Source organism: Vipera ursinii, assembly GCF_947247035.1.
Source record: "Vipera ursinii genome assembly, chromosome: 8".
In the NCBI taxonomy this organism is placed as follows: domain Eukaryota; kingdom Metazoa; phylum Chordata; class Lepidosauria; order Squamata; family Viperidae; genus Vipera; species Vipera ursinii.
In genome coordinates, this window is record NC_139519.1 from 13,503,954 (window position 1) to 13,524,982 (window position 21,029).

General features: G+C 44.0%; 1 protein-coding gene across 1 annotated transcript in view; it reads right to left on the reverse strand.

The window, feature by feature from the left end:
- Positions 1 to 1,711: 1,711 nt before the first annotated feature.
- Positions 1,712 to 21,029, reverse strand: part of ADGRA2 (adhesion G protein-coupled receptor A2) — a gene marked incomplete at its 5' end in the record, with an annotated part of 82,504 nt that continues 63,186 nt past the window's right edge. Inside the window, 14 exons of the mRNA XM_083368556.1 lie at positions 1,712 to 5,305; positions 6,181 to 6,270; positions 6,569 to 6,714; positions 8,141 to 8,264; positions 8,573 to 8,700; positions 9,633 to 9,841; positions 10,673 to 10,877; positions 11,824 to 12,030; positions 12,695 to 12,856; positions 13,131 to 13,280; positions 14,324 to 14,519; positions 17,927 to 18,091; positions 19,253 to 19,466; positions 20,814 to 20,977. Coding sequence (XP_083224682.1) covers positions 4,072 to 5,305; positions 6,181 to 6,270; positions 6,569 to 6,714; positions 8,141 to 8,264; positions 8,573 to 8,700; positions 9,633 to 9,841; positions 10,673 to 10,877; positions 11,824 to 12,030; positions 12,695 to 12,856; positions 13,131 to 13,280; positions 14,324 to 14,519; positions 17,927 to 18,091; positions 19,253 to 19,466; positions 20,814 to 20,977 — 3,394 coding nt within the window. The 3' untranslated portion in view covers positions 1,712 to 4,071. The remainder of the gene's footprint in view (positions 5,306 to 6,180; positions 6,271 to 6,568; positions 6,715 to 8,140; positions 8,265 to 8,572; positions 8,701 to 9,632; positions 9,842 to 10,672; positions 10,878 to 11,823; positions 12,031 to 12,694; positions 12,857 to 13,130; positions 13,281 to 14,323; positions 14,520 to 17,926; positions 18,092 to 19,252; positions 19,467 to 20,813; positions 20,978 to 21,029) is intronic.

Sequence of the window (21,029 nt, forward strand, 5' to 3'; positions counted from 1 at the left end):
ATAGACACACACACAAGGGCAAAGAAGAAGACATTTGTGGTATTTTTGCATAGAATGATTGAAGGAAAATTTACCCATCTTGGATCAAAACACTATTACAAGCGCTGCCCTTTGGGACAGAAGTATTCACTGTTGATTGCTTATTTCAATCCTGTAAATAATACTAAATCAATTGCTGTGACTGTTGCAAGGGAGGTTTCTGGGAATTGCAAGAGTCATGGTTAAAGCCAAGATTTTCCACTGGAATGGAAAAACTCCAAGGAATGTTGGGTGCTGAGACCTTGGTCTTGCTGGACTCTCTCCTTCAAATAAGGAATTTTGTATTCCTCCAATATTCTGTTCTAAAAAGCAGCCTCCTACAGTTATAATCTTAGTTCATAAATCCAACGCAAAAGTTAATTATGTCTGTCTCTGTAAACAAAACAAGGCAACAATCCTAAAGAATTAAGGGATTTAAGGCAACATCTTCCCTCAGACCTAGCAAAAATTTGTAGTACCGTTTCCTTGCTACATCCTTCATAAACATGGGTATGTTATTTGTAAGATGCCAGCCTTTTGCTTTTGATTGTCCACAAAATGTTCCTTGCTGTTTTGTTAGCTAGTACACAGGATAATTGCACAATGTACTCTGAAGAGTTGGTTTTAAAGGCGCAACATGCATTTCTCTCCCCTTTTTACCCCAGTTTGGTAACATGCATTCTTCCAAAAACTTGGAAGTTCAGCAGTTCTTCAGCAATTTTGTTGTTGTTTGTTCCTTTTAATTCCAATAAACTGATGTTATCGCTTTGACATGGATAAAAAAATCCCTCCGCTGAGTGCATTGTGTAAACAAATATGATATGCCCCATTCCATAGGCCAAATCCTTTATATGAGGGTATGCTATCATGAACTTTAGAACCTAATTTATTTTTTTTAAAGGCACCAACTACTTATGTGGGAAGCATTGCTTGTTTGTAATTATATTCATGCAACACACTTAACTTCATAATTGAAGTAATTGAGTTTCTGGATTTTGCAGTACATTTAACTGTAAGAAAATAACTGAAATCAGCATTAATGGGGGTGTGCATCCTGCCATATTTGGGAAATTAAAAAAAACCGAAAGGAACAAACGAGATGGGGTTATTTAAGACATGGATGTTTTGAGGAAAAAATTAATTTGGCCTTTCCTGACCTGGTACCTTCTAGAAACAATGAGATTCAGTTAAAAAAATCTCAAAGCACAGCTATCTTTCTGTGGATTTTTAGGTCTTTTATTTTAAGCCGGGAATGAAAGAGGACAGCACAACTTCTACAGAAGGAATTTCTTAATCTCTAGTTATCACTTAGTATGTTCCCCAGTTCCTCCAGAAAAAAAAATGGTTAAAGGTCTTCCTCAACTTACAACCTCAGTTGGGACCAGAATTGCCATTGCTAAGGCAGTTGCTAAGTGAATCATGGCTTGATTTTTGCTTGTTGGAAGTTGGCTGGGAAGGTTATAAATGAGGATCATATGATCCTGGGACGCTACAACCATCATAAATATATTCCAGTTGCCAAGCACCTCAATTTTAACCATATGACCATGGGATTGTGTGATGGCTGTGTGAAGATTGGTCGTAATTTACTTTTTTCACTGCTGTGGCACCTTTTTTTTCTTTCCTCGGCTGGTAACATTACAGATGCAGTGCTACATACTACTTGGAACTGTCATCAATCAGACAAGGAAATTCTGGTTTCCCCCCCCCCCCTCTTTTTTCATATCTACAGGAGGGGTTATTATTGAATGTGGCACATGGTATGTAAGCAGTGCCCCTGTTGGGCACAGAAAAATTAAATGCCAGCAAACCGAATAATAAGCTTGATTCTTTCCAATATTTCTGCAAACTGCCTTCGAGAAAGAATCACAATGCCTTCATTCAGCTCATTTTCAGCACAACAGACTCAATCCTCCTTCAATCTGGGGATTGCTGCACAATTCTGTGAAACGGTTACTGTATTACAAAGAGGACTCTTTTTAAAACGTTTGTCACATATACATATAGATTAAGGGAATGTCCCCAAGGTGCTTAAAAACAATATTTCGTTGCTTCCCAAATCCTTAAAGGATTAATGTCATTCAAACCTCTGAGGCTTTTTTTCTTGGCAATTTTCACTCAAAGTTTCATAATGAGTTACTTTATATATTTTTTTCCTGTTTGCTGCATGCATATGCTTTCCTTCATATAATGTGGGGTTATGGGCTTTCTTTTAAAAATATGGTTAAGTAAACATAATCAGTTTTAATAAAATGACTGATGGGCAAAAAAAACCACCCCTCTTATTTCTGAAGCGAGAAGCACACTGCTTTACTTTAAGGCAGAGGAAAATCTCTCTTATGGGAAAGAGAATCCATGTGTTAAGATGCGGTCTCTCCTTTGCAGTTTTTACAACTGCCCATAATAAATCTGTTGCCATTTCTAGTCTATTAATTAATACATCCCACTCTTTTGTAAGCGCTGGGCTTTGCTTATACTAGGCAAGAACAATAAAAATGTGTTTGACTTTTTTTTCCTAATGGCTCAATCTTACTAGTTAAACAGTGCAGCAGCCTCCTGTATTTCAGAGGCTTCTGTGTGGCATGTTAGCTGCATCATGCCTGCAGTGAGTTTTCCTGGGACACCGTTTTCCACACAGCTGTTAAACAGGCCTGAAGGCTTGCTTCCAACTTTGAACTTGAGGAGTGACTCGACTCTCAATCACAGAAAAGGATAAAATTATCTGAGCATTTGTTCAGGCAGTTCCCTGCCCAACATTCAAAAGTGGAAGGAAGCCTTCAGGCCTGTTTTATCAGCTGTCTGGCAAATGTGTACCAAGACCCTTGGCCAGGGGTCTTCAAACCTGGCCCTTTTATGACTCGTGGACTTCAGCTCTCAGAATTCCTCAGCTAGCGTGGCTGGGAGTTGAAGTCCACGAGTCATAAAAGAGCCAAGTTTGAAGACCCCTGCCCTTGGCGATGAGAAGCCAAACTAGTAATCTATTCCAAATCAGTTCCACAGCTGGTAACTTGAAAGGCGGGCTTGTTGATACCTTCTGCCTGAAAGTGCTATTAAAAAGATTTTATGCAAAACCTGTCAAGCTCAGAACAGCTTGTTCTGATCTTACCTGAAATAATTTGCTCCGGAAGTGTTTCCAACCCTGAAACTTCTCTTTTAAATGGAGAACTCTTCTAGAGCAGCATTCTGGTAAAATCTGAACAAGCCACACTCCAAATGTTGGACAACTGTTCTGAGCTCTAGACATTTTGCATCTCTCTACTGTTAAGTATCTTTGGGCAATGATGCCCAACAAATCATATTCTCCCCAAGTCTCTTCCTTAAGAAACACTAAAGAAGACTAATGATTGTCACCTAAGCAAGCACCTTTGGGCAGTTAATAGTGCACTTCTTTCTACTGTGTGGCTTTTTCCTTGACAACTCTACAATTGTTCATTAGATTTATCCAGAACAAAACTAGATATGTGTATAGCTTTGAATGGCTGGGAAGAGCTTCCCTCGTCTCACACAACATGAGTTATTTTTGCATAAAGCATGTAGAGACTTTCCATTGGATAGCAAATTTGCCTATACATATGTACACAGCGTACTAGAAGTTTTAGCTTATAGACCACTGTCTTCCTTTTTTTTTGTATGTTGTACAAAAATATCAAGGATCTAAAGGGACATGAAGGAGGGAGACCATGCAATCACAAGAACGGAGGATTGTCTTCGCTTTGCAACTTTGGCACCTTGGGTGACCGGTGGCTTTCTGCCCATTCTCTGGAGGGAGATGTTCCCCGACACAAAGAACAGCAACTTCACCAGATACACAGTGAAATGTGCTGTGATTCCCATGGGAGGTCAGAAGAGTCTCCCTATTCCATCTGCTCAGGAGGACCAGCAGGGAGCAGGGTTCTTGCCTGCCCATCTCATCTTTTCTAAGCCTATGTAGCGTGTAAAAGTATTCTCTTCACCGAGTCTGGCAGGCTGTGGCAACAAGGGTAACCTGCAGCTTCTTCCTACCTGAGTTAGCATTGCTCTAGGATCCCAGCTGCAGAGGTCTTTGAGCCTTTCCTACACTGCTGTCTCACTCTTCCAGAGGCCTGTTTTCATACTGCTGGCGTTCTCAGCACCACTGAGATTTATGTCATACTTGCTGCCCTTCAGGACCCCGTTCTGGTTGGCTGCATTGAGCGGGAAGGAGCGCCTCTTCGTCTCCCTTTCTGCGGAGGGGTTGGCCTGATGCTTAAGGTTGTCTCTGCTGGCGCTTCTCCTCTGGCCTCGGCCGAAATCTGCAGGCGGCTGGGGGCCACCGCTGCCATCACTCAAGTCCGACTGGGTCAGGGTGGATTCCAGAGTCACAACTTTCCCTTGGTTCTGATTGTTCAAAGGGCTATTCCGGCTGCTTTGGTAACTCTCCGAATGACTGTTCTGAAGGCTCCCACTCTCGCTAGTAGGATGCTCTGAGGAAGGTCCCCGCATTGCCTTTAGGCGCTGATGCTTCCCTTCCCGATAGAGTTTAGTTCTGCTTTTATGGTACCTGGTGCGCCCATGGAGATTGTTCGTATACCTGGTTGAAGGGGTACTCTTGCTGTTGGAAGGCTCTGCCTCCTCAAAGCAGGCAGCGGTTACTGGGTTACTGTCCGGCTGGGCAAGTGCCACTTGCAAATTGTTGAGCTTGCAGGGCCCTGGGGCTGAAATTGTGCTGGCAGGGGAAGATGAAGACTTAATGGACTGAGCTACCTCTGGGTTGCAGCCAATGAAGACCTGTGAACCACCCTCAACACCTGCTCCAGGGTGCCCATAAGCCTGCATAGGTAAAGCATTCCTGTAAGACGGGCAACAAGTAAACCATGAATTCTGTACGTCTCTGCGCCGGGCACAGTGGTAGATAAAGATGAAAAACCCTAAGGCTCCAGCAGTGACTCCGTAGAGGCAACTGAAGACAACCTTCATGAGGAACCAACGCTGAGATACTGCCATGGCTCCAAATGTCCATAGAGTGAGGTATAGGAAATGGGTGATGATAAGGGCCCAGAGTTGCATCCCTAGAGAATACACACCATCAATATCAGCAGTGTGGGGGCTGGAATTCAGGGTGACTGAAAGCGACCCTGAATCGGTCAACAGGTTGCTACTGCCTCCGAAGCGTTGCCTCGTTTCCAAGGGCTTGGGTATTTCTTTGGGATCCTTAGCTCGGCACTGCAGGCTGATTCCGGCACATAGGAAGTAAATCCAGGTGATGAGCAGAATGAAAGCTGCAGGCACATAGAATGCTCCAATGCTTGGTCGGCAAGCCAGCCAGCAGCTGGGTGGAGAAAGAAAAGGTTGGCCAAATTATGAATGGCTGCAAAGCAGCAACAGCTTTGCGGCTGTTTTTTTTTTTTTTTTTTTTTGTGACAAACATGCAATCTAAGGTCTAGGACAATTCGTCGTGGCCATCTTACCACGGGACAAGAGTTAGACTAATATCAAAGAAATGTTGGGATAGAATCATTAAAGAAAGGATGCCAAAATGAAATGTGAATGACAAAAATTAAAATGATGTTTTCATTGTTTTAAATGATTAAATTGAATTGTCCCGTGGTGAGTTGGCTGTGGCAAGTTGTCCATGGTGAATTGATCTTGGTGAGTTTTGTCCCATTTTGTCTTGGTTATCTTGACTTTAAAGCAGCTAAAGGGAGAGTTTGAAAACCACAGATATGCAGGAGAGGGGACATCTATTTGTGGCTTATAGCTAAAAATATTTTAACCAAATGTCTCTATTCAGATAACCTATAGAATAGAATGCTTGTTAGTGCATACCTTGTCCTTTCTGAGATGTGGTAAGGTGGGTCCTGAAGGATATTAGACAGGATTTATGAAGCAAGGAAGTGGGAACATCTTTAATCCCAAAGAGATCGTTAAAAACTCAAAAACAGCACTGGGGATTTTTTCTCCAGTTTTTGGGATCCATTGAATATATATGTGCAAGTAGATATAGTGGACTAGCAGTAAAGTGGATGGACTAAATTATAGTGGCAGTGAGTACACTGATGGAATATCTGAAGGACTAGGTTGGGGATAGATCATCCTGAAGAAGATCCATCTTTATGGCTGTTAAAAGTCAATACCAACTTGATGACTCATAATTAAAGTTCAAGTAGGATCACAATCATGATACCTTAGGATGCAAATACTTACTATGAGTCCTGATCTCCATAATTGTCAATACGAACTGCTGCTGTAATCCCGCAGATGATCAAGGGGATCCCCCCAGCAATCAGGTAGAATCTGGAAAGAAAACCAGAAAACACCATGCAATGATCATAGATTAGGCTCATATAGCATATTGATCTTGAATTAACAAGCAATTGTTGTTTCTACATAACCTTCCTTGCATTTTGCATGAATATTCATCTGGTCCTATCTTCTTGTGTTTTTGGTATGAGTTGAGTATGGAAACCATCATAGAAAATGTTGCCAATTTTATTTTTGTATATTTTTTGTATATTGAAGTGCTAATTTTCTCATTTCCCGCCCAGAATCAGGTGTCTTCCAACAAGTCCTATAGTTCCCACTTCCTTAATACCGTAGCATTGGGCGAGGGGCAGGCTGAGTTGGTTCCCCTTCCTGCTGTTGGGGTGCCTTCCAGATGGATGCCTTGTAGATCACGCGTGCCATCACTGCCATCCACAGAAGAGTAGACAAGGAAGAATAATGGAGAATGATGCCAACCTAGGGAGGGAAGGGGATGTGGAGAACAGCCATATTGGGAGTCAATAAGAGTTGCTACAACTGCCAGTACTTCATTTGTGGGATTGTCTATCCCTATAAGTCTGAGGAGATATCAATATTATTCAAAGAGTGGGCAAATTAAAAAAAAACTTTTAGATGGGTTTTAGATGTTCCTTAAACTAGGACCATCTGCTTGTATGGGAATCTCAAAACTCTTGGAGGGTCATCAGCTTCCCAATTTTGCCTCAATGGTAAAGTAGCTAAGGGCTTGTGTGTGGATTTGCCTTCAGATTAGCATCCTCAGCTGCCTTGGCAATGTATCTTTTGTAAATTTGGGCTGATCTCTGAAGAAGGTTTAAGAGTGAAACAGCTTGGTAATGGGGATGGTGGTTTTGAGGGTGGAGCATCTGTTCATTTGTTCCTTACCAAACAAATAGGAGGCAACATCTAGGTGGATCTTGAGATAGTTAGAAAGACAATCAAAGTGGCCCTACGGTAATGTCCCAAAGGTGCTTTCTCCAAAATGCAACTGGACCTTTTTGTTGTTGTTATTTTCCTTTTAAAATGTTTTGCTTCTCATCCAAGAAGCTTTTTGAATGAGAAGCAAAAGATTTTCAAAGAAAAAAACCCAAGAAAGTCCATTTGCCTTTTGAAAAAAAGCACCTTATGACCTGGATGATTATGAATCTCCACAGATGTAACACCTTACAACAATATATTTACTGATAAATGGGACGCTGAAATATGCTTATCAGTTCTCGGAATTCCAGGCAGCATGTGTGATGTGATGTGATTTTGATGGGATAGGAATTTCTGTCCAACCCATGTGGAAGTTTGGAAAAAGGGTAGCAATAGCACTTAGATTTATATACCGCTTCATAGGGCTTTACGGCCCTCTCTAAGCGGTTTACAGAGTCAGCCATTTATTTATTTATTTATTTATTTATTTATTTATTTATTTATTTATTTATTTATTTACATTTATATACCGCCCTTTCCCGAAGGACTCAGGGCGGTTTACAGGGTGATTAAAAACAAAAATACAAAAGTTAAAAACAGATTTAAAAAAAATTATATTCGTCCCTGCATAAGTAAAACCCCAAATTAAAACTAAAATTAAAATTCTAAGCCGACAATCAGAAGGATGGAAGGCTTAGTCATCCTTGAGCCTGAGACTCGAACTGCTGGCAGCCAGCAGTCAGCAGAAGTAGCCTGCAATACTGCATTCTAACCACTGCACCACCTCGGCTCACGATGAAGGGGCTGGACTAGTTCCATGTGGCAAAGGGAGCGCTGGTGTGGTCTTGAAGCCATTTTTAGCAACATCTCAGTGTTCTTTGTGTGTGAAGAAAACCTCTCAGTGATGTGTCAAAACCTGGCAAAACCTACCAGCCCGCCTTAATCAGATCCTGCCCTCATAACTCACAGCTTGGCAGACGGCTACGTAGTTGGTGAGAGTGATGCCGCCTGCAAAGACAGCTGACGTCATGGCGATGTGAAAGCAGAGATTGAGCAGCATATGCCAGCACTTCTGTGCAATGTGAATGGTGCTGGGGAAAAAAAGGGGGGATAAGAAGGTTAAGAGATCAAACAGTAAAGCTTTGCAGGCAAGGGCCCTATATTCAAGTAAAGGTATCTCTGTTTGAAAGATAGGCAGGTGATGAGAAAGCCCTGAGTCTGACTCTGGTAAGGGTGGTGGAGCTGTTATTCAAAGCAGAAAGAACTGGGCTAGTGTTATCACCAAGGAAAACCTGGGAAGTGGCATCTTCTGGAGACGTTTGGTGGCTACTGTAGCGACCTGCTCAGCAGTAGGGAGGAGGATTTCAGGCAGCCCCAACCTTCAACTCTAAAAATTCACCTGTGGTTGATGATGTAGATGATGATGGTGGTAAACAGGCACAGGAGCAGGAGAGCTGTGCAACTGTAAATTACAGGATGTAGCACCTCAGTGGGACTCGGTGAGTCAGGCGGGAAGTTACTCAGTTCCTGTATTTGAGAATATGTTTGATTAGTGCATAATATGGGAGGAGGACAACTATTAAGGCAGCTTCTATCAAAATCATTCCGTGGGCAGCTGAAAGGGGCTATCTGGCCAATGCGTGTAGCCATTCACTCTGTCTCAGTTGAAACGTATGGTTTTTATTTGCGGGAAAAGAGGACAGAGTGGTGTCTAATCATTTTGAGATACTGGAAAAAAACCCGTTGCCAACTATAAGGGGCAATGCTCACCTCTGTTTTAAAGCCCTTGAGCCAGCACGGTTCGAAGATATTTCTATGGTCATGTGGCCAGCACAATGTCACAGAGCACTTCTACCTTCCCATCGAAATGGTACCTATTTATCTACTTGCATTTGCCTGCTTTCGAACTGCTAGGTTGGCAGGAGCTGGGGCGAGGATGGGAGCTCACCCCGTCATGTGGAGCTCAGGTCTCGAACCTAGACTGCTGGCTTTCCAGCCAACAAGCCCAACATCTCAACCACTGAGCCACTGCCCTGCCCTTGAGATACCAAAGGAAAAGCAGAATATAACTCTAGTAAATAACACTACCATAACAATAATATATGTGAAGTCTTTATAAGTCTCTGTGGAGTAGGAAGTTGAAAACAGATTTAAATGACTTGGCGTATTCCAAATAATTTGGACTACATTTCCTTGTAGCTCTCTACCCACTTTGACCAGGAGCAAAAGAAACTGGGAGCTCTGGAGGTTATCTACCCTAGGTTGGGAACGAAGGAAGCTACACACCATGAGGCACGAAGGTGGAAAACGGCCTGCAAGACCTTTAAGAAATGCATATAAAAGGGTAAGTGTTTTTTCTTGCTTTGTTGGAAGAGAATTTGGCAAAATTGTATGGGACGTAACCAAGGGCTAAATAGAAATGTAATAGATCAAAGTGCCATACACCGCCTCCTGCCTACCATCAGCACAGCAGTGTTGCTGAGATGTCGGCAGCTGACAGTAGTGAAGTTGGTTTCCTGAAGGATCAGCTGGCATCCTTCGGTTCTCCAGCCACCATAACCACCCAGAATGTCAAAGTCCCAGAAAGCGGCTGTGCGATCGATGCCCTCATCCAAATGCCGCAACGATATGATGACCGGCTCGGTGAGATTGCTTACGCCACAGCCATCTGTGAGGGGAGGCAGAACCAGGGTTTTATCAAAATGCAGTCAATGGAAGTGCACAGAACTCAAAACAACTTCAGCAGATGCTTGTTTGCTCAAATAGGGTTTGCCTAGCTGGGTTAGGAGATCTTTTTTTCAGGATCAGGACCCTTTCCTCACAGCCTAAGAGTTGCTTAAATCAATTCCACAGAGCTACTGCTCAGACAACGGAAAGCAAATAAAGTTTGAGTCTTCTGATTAACAACAACAACCATATAAAGCACCAGCCCTTAGCATCAACTTTATTTCCAGGGATGTCACACACAAGCCGTTGGGTATTGCAGAAAAATAGAAAATGATGAGGCTTATGGGTTCTTCATTAGGAAGTGTGTCTCCAAGGATGGAAAAGAGCATTCTAAGGGAGTGGGAATATCTCCCCCTTGGTGGACCTTTTGGTGGTCCCAAAGGTGTTTTTCCAAAAGGCAACTGGATTTTCTTGGGTTTTTTTTCCCTTGACAACATTTCGCTTCTCATCCAGGAAACTTCATCAGTTCTGAAGAAAGAAATGTTGTCAAGGAAAAAAACCAAGCCTAGTTGCCTTTCGGAAAAAACACCTTTGTGACAACCATGACATGGATGATTGAGAATCTCCACAGACATTCATCTTCTGGTGGACAAGAATTTCCAGACCGGCCCCAGTTGCTTTGTTCCCAGGCAATCCATCCCACAACAGCTGTCTTATGAGCATCTCCATGCCCTGGTCCCAAGTTTCCCAATGAAACTGCCAGCCGCACAGTTCCTCCCTGCACTTGGGTCCTCTCCTGTTCTTCTCTGCCACAGCAACCGGGGTCTCTTACGTGTGCTTGCATAGATCACCGGGGTGGCCACGCTGCGTCGCTTGCCATCATCGGCGAGGTGTGAAGAATTTCCAGTGCTGCAGAAGAGTTTTCCATTGCGGAACACCAGGAACTGAAGCTTACACCTGATGGGCACAGGCTGGTGGGGAGCTGGTGGGGAGAAGAGGCCCAGAGGCAGCTGAATGGAGGCCAGAGCAATGCTGTTCTAATGAGAAGAGGAACGAAGAAAGCTAAAGATGGGGGCCTGGCCAAGCCAAACTCTTGCAGCCCTTCCCATACTTAACCCCCATCTCCTCTCCATCCCAAAAGGCCTGAGACACAAACAGTCAAAATACTGACACACCCAGACAAAATGAATAACAGAATAAGAGTTGAAAGGAAAGAGTTCTAGTCCAACCCCTTGCAGGAGACCCTATACCATTCTGGACAAATGGCTGTCCAATCTCTTCTTAAAAGCCTCCAGTGATGGAGCACCCACAACTTCTGGAGGTAAGCTGTTCCATTGGTTTATTGTTCTCACTGTCAGGACATTTCTTCTTAGTTTTAGGTTGCTTCTCTCTTTGGTTAGTTTCCAACAGTTGCTTCTTGTCTTGCCTTCTGGTGCTTTGGAGAATAGGTTGACTCCCTCTTCTTTCATGGACAAGGAATGATTCAAAAAGAGAACAGTGCCATTCTTCTTCTTGCTTAGTTAGGAAATACAACTTTTGATAGCTGTCCTTGCAACATTAATGACATCTCAATCCACTGACATATCTCAATCGTTGGTTAATAGAAGAATATCCTTTATTGGCCAAGTGTGACTGGACACATAAGGAATTTGTCTTGTGTGACTAATCATACTTGGCCAATAAAGAATAATCATCTCCTCCTCCTCCTCCTCCTCTTACTCCGTCACCTCCCCAATGATTGAGATATGTCAATAGGTTTTTCAGATATGTCTATAATGTTTTCCAGGCTGCTCTGCTTCTTATGCCTTCCATTCTGATATGAAAAACCTAGCAATATGTGGTGCTTGCCTAAATGGAAAAGCTACATGCCATTTCCTCAATTTAAGCCCCATCATCACCTACTGCTACGCCAGAGATAAGGAGTAGCTTCTCCATCCTATTACATTCATCCACCAGAAACCTTTCTTCTCCATCCCATCTCACCTTGATGTGGAAACTGGCCAAGGAGATGTTTGGTCGGCCTGTAGCACAACGGAACTTCAGCTGCTGGTCTGACAGGGATTCAGAAAACGGTTCCTGTCGTGGAGAACGGCTACCAAGATTCTCGCGCTTCTGAAAAGCCACGCAGCTCATGCCCAGATAACTTTCTGGCATGATCAGGTAGGCTTCAAAGGCGATGTTCCTGGAGTTCTGCATAAACAAAGGCAAGAGCTTTGTGAAACCAAGCTACCCTTCTAGATTCAGCCAATCCCATGTGGGCCATCTGTACTCCATCAGCCGTTAGCTTTTTGTGAAGTCTCTAGCTTTTTAACCCTCCTATCCAAGTTCCTGGACAGATGGACTTTCCTGTGGCAATTTTGTGGGACGTCTTCCCCATGTTTTCTGCCCTGATTACGGGCTCTTCTGATAGAAGCAACCACATAAAATCCTCTCCCTCTTTAAGATCTCCTAATAGCCTTTACACTGTGGTTGTGTGCTCCTCTGAGATACTACGGAAAGTTTAAAGCAATAGGAACATCAAGGAACAGACAAGGAACTGGGGGGAGGGGGGAAAGGCACAATCATCACTAAGGAGGACATTTCAGGATGCTTGAGTCTCAACAGCTGTCCAAGAACACCACTGTCTCCTTGTATATCTTAGTCTCAGCCACCTCATAATACTTCCCACACTATAATAATTCTCCCATTTCACCTGTGTGTTTTTTTATTCTGGATTCCTAATTCCTTGCTGCTACCCCCCCCCCATGTATCTGTAATTTGCATTTTTGGCAGTACCCCACACCTAAGCTTCAGGCTTAGTCTTTTACTCTGCCATTCCTCCCAGCTCACCCACTAGGAGAGCTTGGATCCCTACCACAGCCATATGCTGAGAGTTGGTGCTGACAGCATAAGTCGCAATCTTCTCCAAGGAGTGCACTATGCTGGTACAAGCTTTTTCTTCAATCTGGGCCATCCACAGAACATGGTCATCCACCAGCATCATGTTACTTGCCATCTCCACAATGACGTCGGTCAGCTGGGTGAAAGCAGACAATTTGGGATATAGGAAATCGTTGAACATTTCATTCCAGATCAAAGATGTACTTGTTAGGCCACCTTGTTAGGATTAGTAACAATATAGATGCTAAGATCGGATGGTGGCCACAGACTGCCCATCTTTACTTTAGACTTTCTATATGTTGAGCGTATTTAGCAAAAAATGGAACGTAGACCCTCCTTTTCTTTCCTCACCATCATGAATGTGGGAAAATGAGCACAGGAGAGTCGGGTCCAAAGGTAAATGCACTTACCTGCTTGATCTGGTCTACGTAACCAGTGAACTTTTCAATCATCTGAGACACATAGATGACATCCATCATATCTGAGAAGTTTGCAGCTTCAGCTGTGTAGACCCGCAACTGGTGGGCTAAGGTTAGTGCATTTGAGGCATTGATCGGCATCTGTCAGCAGATCAATGGAGATAAGTGTCAAAGCAGTCTAAGCTCTCTTTCCCCACCCCCCAAATATCCGACAATGTTTAATTTACAAAATGGGGAGATAGCTGGCTTAAAGCCTGCTTAGCTGCAGGGTGAAGTTATTTTGTCAGTTCTCCGATCTCAATGTAACAGAATATAAAAGGAAATAGCCACCACTTTTGGGAGAAGGACTGAGATCTGCCAATGCAGATGCCACCCTGTGAGTGTTCAAAGGATGTTGTCAAAGTGAAGTGGTGATGATGATCAGGCCAGCCCAGTCAAGTGTGGTCTGCTGTAACTTGGAGGGCTGCAAGAAAGGGGCTCATGTATCCTGTGGTGTCATGTGGACCACAGGATTACAGACGGATGGACAAATGGGAGACATGGAATCTGTTGGGATTAATCGCTCTTGGTTAAAGAGGACTGCATGGTGGATAATTGAGAGAAAGACATACCAAAAATAATACAATGTGGGAAGCTGGAGATATATATGTATATATTTTTTAAAAAGCATGCTTTATGAAATGTTGCATATAAATAACAAACTCAAGGGCTAATTGTGTAAAATGCAGTATATTAGGGAAAGATGTACAAAACATGAGCAGGGAAAGGCACGGCCTTAAACAATGAAGTATATGGGAAGATATGTAGAGACGTTGTGACTTAATAGTACTGCTAAACGTGTAAAAAAAACATCACGGAAAGAAGTAAGTGGGTTAATGCAGTGCTGACATGGACCAGATGGATTTCTAAATCTCAGGTAGGTTAAGGGTAAATTCATACATCGCAAGCAGTGGAAAGGGCTCTCCACGTGGTTCAAAACAGTCACTTTGTCATTTTGTTTTGTATCCCTTGAGCCGCCCCAGAAAACCATCTCCTTCTTGGAATGAACCAGCAAGTCTTGGATAAAACTTGTGGGCATTTCTTGCTGCACCTTCTGAGTCGGTCTGCCTACCGTAGTAGCTGCGAAATGCTCACGGATAACCAGATGGAAAGAAAGAGGAATAAGCCCTCATTGTCTTACTCACCAGCACAAAGGTGTAGAGTACACGGGTGATATCATTGGTATACAAGCAGTGTGAATAGTCCCCTTCCTCCCAGCGGCCTGTGCGGTCACAGTGCCTCCATGCCTGCTTTTCATGGCCAGAGCCTACATTCCCAGAAGTGAAGGGATACTGGAGGCAGGATTGATAAGCAGTGATGCCAGCCAAGGTCCGGGGCCACCTAGCACCAAAGAGGAAAAGACCACTTATGTCCATCTACTCTAATAGAGAGATCCCAGAAAAATACTCTAATAGAGAGATCCCAGAAAAAAAATGGCTTATGGAATCAACCAAGGGAAAGTGAAGGAATTATGGAGGATGGCATAAGAAGGCTGGAAAGTAGGAATAAGGTGTGTGTGTGTGTGTGTGTGTGTGTGTGTGTGTGCAACTTTAGAGATAATGAGGCTCTACCATGTGGGGGAAAAGAAATTCCATTGCTTCAGCTCAGGGCTGGGAACATAGGAAGATGTCAAATGCCAATTATTTTGTGGAGTGATTTGTTTGCCTCTTGGAATGCTCTCCTTGGCTCAAGCAGCTTCAACATCTGGATCAGAGAAGGTTGAGGCCGCTCCCATGCCAGCAGCAACAGCTGGATGGATTGAGCAAAGGCAAATGGAGATCAGAGACACTCCCCCACCTTGGATGCCATCTGTCAAAGCAAGCTTCTTTCTTGTCCCACAGCTCAAGCACGTTTTACATTTGGTAGGAAAAGGAAGACCTTAGTTTAGCACAGTGGTTCACAACCTTTTCTTCACCATGGACCTCCTTTAAATACATTCTGTGACCACAGATCATGGCCACAGACACCCCCCCCCCAAGACTTAACTCAAGATTTAAACATTTTTTTAACATTTCTTTAAAGCCTTCATGACCCCCTGTAATGGCATTACAGCCATCCCCCAGGCGTCCATGGACCGCAGATTGAGAACTCTGCCTTAGCACTAATGATCAAATCAGATCAAATGAAAAGCAGATCACTAGTTCTCTCCCTCCATCCTCTAAGAACTATCTTTCCTCCAGCAACTCCCTCCAAAAAAAAAAAAGAAAAGAAAAGAGCATTTGAATATATTGGTCAGCAGTTCATGTATCTTACAGTATGGTGTAAATGACGAACAAGCTAGTACAAATCAGACACATAATTCCTTAGCTGTTTGGAAGCCAGCAATTGAGGGGGGAGGCGTACTGGAGCTTTGCTGCTGATTGGTGTAGCAGGGGGAAGGGTTTTTCTCCCACAATATGTTTATAATGAGCACCAAGACCCTTAAGGAGCATCACTCCCCTTCTCAAAGGAGGCAAGAAGGAGTTTTGGGGTTGGGGAAAGAATATTTTCATGTGGAAGCTTAGAACGAGGAGCTGGGATTTTAATGTTACAAACTAGGTTCCCCCAAAGCACGGCACTAGCACACGGAGGCTAACAAGAGCAGATCAATACGTTCGACCTTCTTGATGGGACTTTTGGGCATGCAGTGGTTCAGTTAAAAAGTTTGTCAAGCTCTTGGAATCTTGATTTCCCCCCCCCCCAAGCAAGAAAAACCCTCTGGAATTGTGAAATGTAAGGTAAGGTAAGGTAAGGTAAGGTAAGGTAAGGTAAGATAAGGAAAGGAAAGGAAAGGAAAGGAAAGGAAAGGAAAGGAAAGGAAAGGAAAGGAAAGGAAAGGAAAGGAAAGGAAAGGAAAGGAAATATAAATATGCCATCCCTCCCCCATTGTATGGAATCCTCACCCCACCCTCCACCCCTTTCCGTAGTAAAATAAAATGCAATAAAATAAAATCCAGGAGTTGATTCCTAACCATCTCTTTATTCATTTGGCATTCAGTCAGGTTCCCGCCAGGGATTTCCTGAAAAGGAGGAATCTTGCAAAAACAGCTCTTGTGTACAACAGGCCAGGCCTTTGGTCCCCACTGGGATACCTGATTGGGCCACAGATGGGGAAGATCTTCCAACCCTCCGCTAGTCTGCTGCTGCGGCTGCTTTTCCTACGTCTAATCCCAGGCTCTATCCTGCTCATGCAGGCTACGGATGGAAGGAAGGGGGAAGGAGTTAGAAGACGGGCCCGCTGTTAATTTAAGCCACATTGACTGCACAGTAATTTATATTCCATCAAGACCCCGCCAAGGTTACAGCCGACTCCATGAGCCTTTTTTCTCCTGCCAGAAAAATTCCAACACCTCCTGTTTCTGGAGCCTGTCTGCACTGCCAGAGCGGGCCTCTCAGATGGCCTCCCTTGCAACAGATGCTTAATCATTCCCAGGCTTCAATTGCCAGCGATCCCAAATCCCTCGCTGACTTTGCCTTCCCTGGGAGGGGTGGGGGAGCTTTTGGCAATGGGATTCAGACAATCCATCAGCAGCTGCTCCTCCAACCCAGCCCTTGTCCAGCAGGGCTGAAAAGAGAGCAGAAGCTCAAAGGAAGCAGCTTCACCTTCCCATCTTCTCGGTGAAAGAGTGACGGGGGTCTCTCCTACGATTCCAATAAATGCTCTGCTCCTTTTGGGGTTGGTTTCCTGGGAAAAGCCAACTTCGGCTCTTCGCGGGAGATGCTGGTGAAGGGGTGCGCCTTCTGATTCCAGCCCTTGCCTGCAATTCTACTGCCAATGCACAAGAGGGCAGAGATGGGCAAATGAGAAGGAGATTCTCTTGAGTTTATGCAAGCAACTTTTGCTAGAAGAAGGGTGCCAGAAGTAGGCTGGTAGAGATTGAGGTATCTCTGCTTTTCACGACGACGTGCTTCAACCCATGCAGAGATGCTGCTCTACCTCGGTTAAGCTCCTTGCCAGTTGAAAACACTTTATGGCCATGCTTTGAAGAAGTGCCTCTTTGAACCCATTGCCTCTTTCAAATATTTGCACAGTCCCAGAGACTTAACTCCTTGTACGTGACAGAGTGGGGGGGGGGGGAAAGGTTTATGGCCATCCTTGTTTTCAGCAAGTTCTCCATGTGTATAAAACTACAAGCCAAACACTCTTTAGAGTTTGCATGGCTCTTTGTTCTATCTTTTCCTCATTGATCATTTTTCCATGGCTGCAACTAATTAGGAAAAATTGGGTTTGCCAGACTCAAGTGTACTGGCTGTTCCCCAAATATTCAGCTTCAGTTTTTGCTTTGTTTTTTATTTCTTGGCTGCAGCTCACACTCTTGTTTCTTAAACCTTGAATCTTTCACTCTTTTATCTGTTTGGGATCCCCAACCCCTGGTCAATGAACCAACACCGGGCCGCGGCATGCAAGAAACTGGTCCATGCAAACAAGCGAAGCCCCATCTGCGGAATGCAGGCAGCACAAAAAACCGCGCACCCTCCGATCCGCAGAGAAACCTCTCTCCAGGGAACTGATCTCTGGTGCCCAAGAGGTTGGGGACCGCTGATGTAAGTTATCCTTTATTTCAAATGTCCACCTTGTTTTTCTTCAAAAGTTGATTCTCCAGCAACTGAACACACAAAGGGATAGAGCAAAACTAAACTGTTCCCTGTTAAGACAATTTCTTCCCACATTGGCCAGTGCTAAATGAGTAGAACTCTGGACCAGCTTGGGGAACCTAGATGTTCAGTTCTGCTCGTGATAACAGCTTCTGCCACACTTTGGCCCCTACCTGAAGTCTCCACGGTTATTGGTAACCCGCTCCGGTGGGCAATACGAGGCTGAGGTCTCCAGCACAACAATCTCCACTTTCTTGCTAACGTTGCCCTGGGCAGTGGAGATGGTGCATTCCCATTCACCACTAGCCGAGACATGGATGTTGGACAAGATGAGCTCACTGCAAACAGAGAGTGCTTTTAGAAGAGAACAGGGGCTGATGGTCAACCCATGTTGAGCAACCCATATTTCCTCTCGTTACATCACAGTCTTTACAGACAGAATTAGCAATGTATAGTTGCTGGGAACTAAAGCAGAAACCTAGGAAGAGGTGTGGACATGCTCACTGCATCTCTCAGTGCCTCCTTGAAGTACTGCCTTTTCCTAGGCTCACAGGGGGCTACATAATCCCAGGAATATACAGATCATATGCAGGCATCAACAGATTATACTGCATGACTAATTAAAATGCCTGCTTTCCTACCATGGTTGTGCAGGAGAAGGCATGGTTACTTTAAGGAGGGGATGAGACCTGTGGTAAGCATGCATCCATCTTTTCCAAAACATTTTTTATATTCTTGACTCAAATAGCTGCACATCCTAATAGTAAAGTTTTCAGAGTTCAATACAGAACAGATTTATTAGCAGCATTCAAGTAAGGTTAATCATTATAATATCATACAGATCACCCAAACCTACAGGTATTTCCTTTGTAATGCCCTATGGAGGTCTTTAAAAATGGGGGAGGGTATACAGTATTTATTGGGTGGTTGGAAGTGACCAGAGAGAATTCCAAAGTGAAGCAAAGGACAGAAATCTACTAAGTTATTTTCCAGTTAATCTATTTATTTACTGCCTTCTGGGTGAGTAGGATAAAAAGAACTACCTATATATTTAAACATAAAACAATAATGCATTCAAATATCTACAAATGCCTGAAGGAATCAGCATATATTTTCAAGACTCTGAAAAGATAGCAATGTGGGCACTGGGCAAATCAATTTGGGTGGGAATTCCAGAACAGGGTGCCACCACCAAGAAGGCAGCCACCAGTCTTCCTTCCAGAATCTTTTGCTTGGGATCAAGTCAAACCCAACTACAAAAAATGAGCTAAATGGTTATATGTCCATCCCTGTTCTCTGAAGTTATTGCTTATGTGTGAATCAATAAGACATTGTTTCTAAAGCTTAGTTCTTACTGGTGTTAGTCAACATCAATTCACCCAATGACTGTGTTGGTGGAAATCAACCTGCCCAGTGGCCAGGCTTTGCTAGACCAAAGACTGGAAACATCCAGGAAAGAACTCTTCCCTCTTTGACCCACCCAGCTCATCCCCTAGTACCTTGTGATTAAAGTGCAATCGTGAACGAGACTATCCTCTAAGATGATGCCGCTAGGTTCATCTTCTTGCACCAGTGCATGGTTGTGATACCAGAGGATGTGTGTGCTGTTGTCCAGATAGGTGGCTGAACACTGGAAAGGGAGTCGGTCTCCTTGGAAGACAACTTGCCTCAAGGAGGGGATTAGCTGATGAGTGTGCAGCTCTGGGGACCCTTCTGTGGGTAAAAGAGAGAGAGAGAGAGAGAGAAAGAGAGAGAAGACCTTACTTAGGCTTTAGGGAAAGGGAGAGAAGAAAGCCTAAATCACTGGTGTCCTGGACCGTCTGACTGAAAGCTTCCTATCAAAAGGCCCACTTGGTCAGCAGTCAAAGTCAGTTATGCTCAACCCTTCAAAGAAAAGAAATCAATGCATCCAGAAGGACATACCCAGAATACTTGTTTATATGTCTACTTGGATTTTTTTTCTAAGATTTTTTTTAATCCTGCTTTTATTATTCCATTAATTCAATGTCCATACAGTTACTGCGCTTAAAAAAGAAAAAGAAAGAAAACTTGCTAAATTCTAAAGGTAAAAGGCAAAAAAAGTAAAGGAGTTCCTGCAGATTTTACTCTTGCTAGTCATGCCCAACTATGTTCAGTGCTCGTCTTTGTTTCAAGACCATTGAGCCAGCGCTGTCCGAAGACATCTCCACGGAGCAGTGTTACCTTCCCACCAAAGTGGTACCATTTTATCTACTTGCATTTGCATACTTTCAAACTGCTAGGTTGGCACGAGCGGGGGGCAAGGACAGGAGCTCACCCCATCGCGTGGAGCTCAGGACTTGAACCTGGACTTCCGGCTTTCCAGGCAACAAGCCCAGTGTCTTAACCACTGAGCTATCACTCTACCAAGTTCTGCGTGAAGTCAACATGAAACTGTATGCTGAGTGAGGAGAATGTGTACAGACTGACCCAAGGACCACATGTTTCCAAAGCCGCCTGTCTGCTTTGCTGCTACACTACTCCACGTCTGCCAATTTTTTGCAAGGTATCTGGGGATTGTACTTTACGGCACTGCTCATCTGAGTAAGATTCTGCTGCTTCTAAGAGCTGCCAGCAAGGAAAAAATGTCTTCCCATCATGGATGGTAAAGGAGAGCCAGCTACTCAGGCTACACTGTGGGAAAGAAGAGCCATATTGAGGACTCCCATCGGCTGAGAGACGATGACCTCAAGAATTTTTCCCTGCAAGCATCCCGGAGGAATCATGTTGCTTTGCTTGACGTGGCAGCTGGGGGTGAGGTTTTTTTTGGTAAACCGCTCTGAAGTTCCCTTGGGGTTACAAAATGAAGTAGACACGCTTTACATGTTGAGCTGTCATCTTTCGGTAATCAAACCTGAGGAGACACCACTCCATCCCTTCACAGATAATCCATGCTAAGCGGTAATAGCATGCCAACCATCTGTTGAATGAAGGATGGAGTAGAAGAAGGGAAGTGTCCCTGAAGGAGAAAGTATCATTGGACTACTGAACAAATCTCCTTTGCACACCAAGCAAACTCACTCACTCAGGAGGGTGCCTCACCACAGCGCAGTTGACTCTCTCTGATGTTTCGTAGTAGCTTCCCATGCAAATGGCTGGGGTAGACACACACCGTCTTATCAGATACCTGGACAGAATGGCTTTTGGACCAGGCTAGGACCCAGCGCAAATGGCAATCACAGGTCAGATATTCATTGGCAAAGTCACTGGAGAACAAGAGAAATGCAAATTGAAGAAGTAGTGCCGGTGGGGAAGATT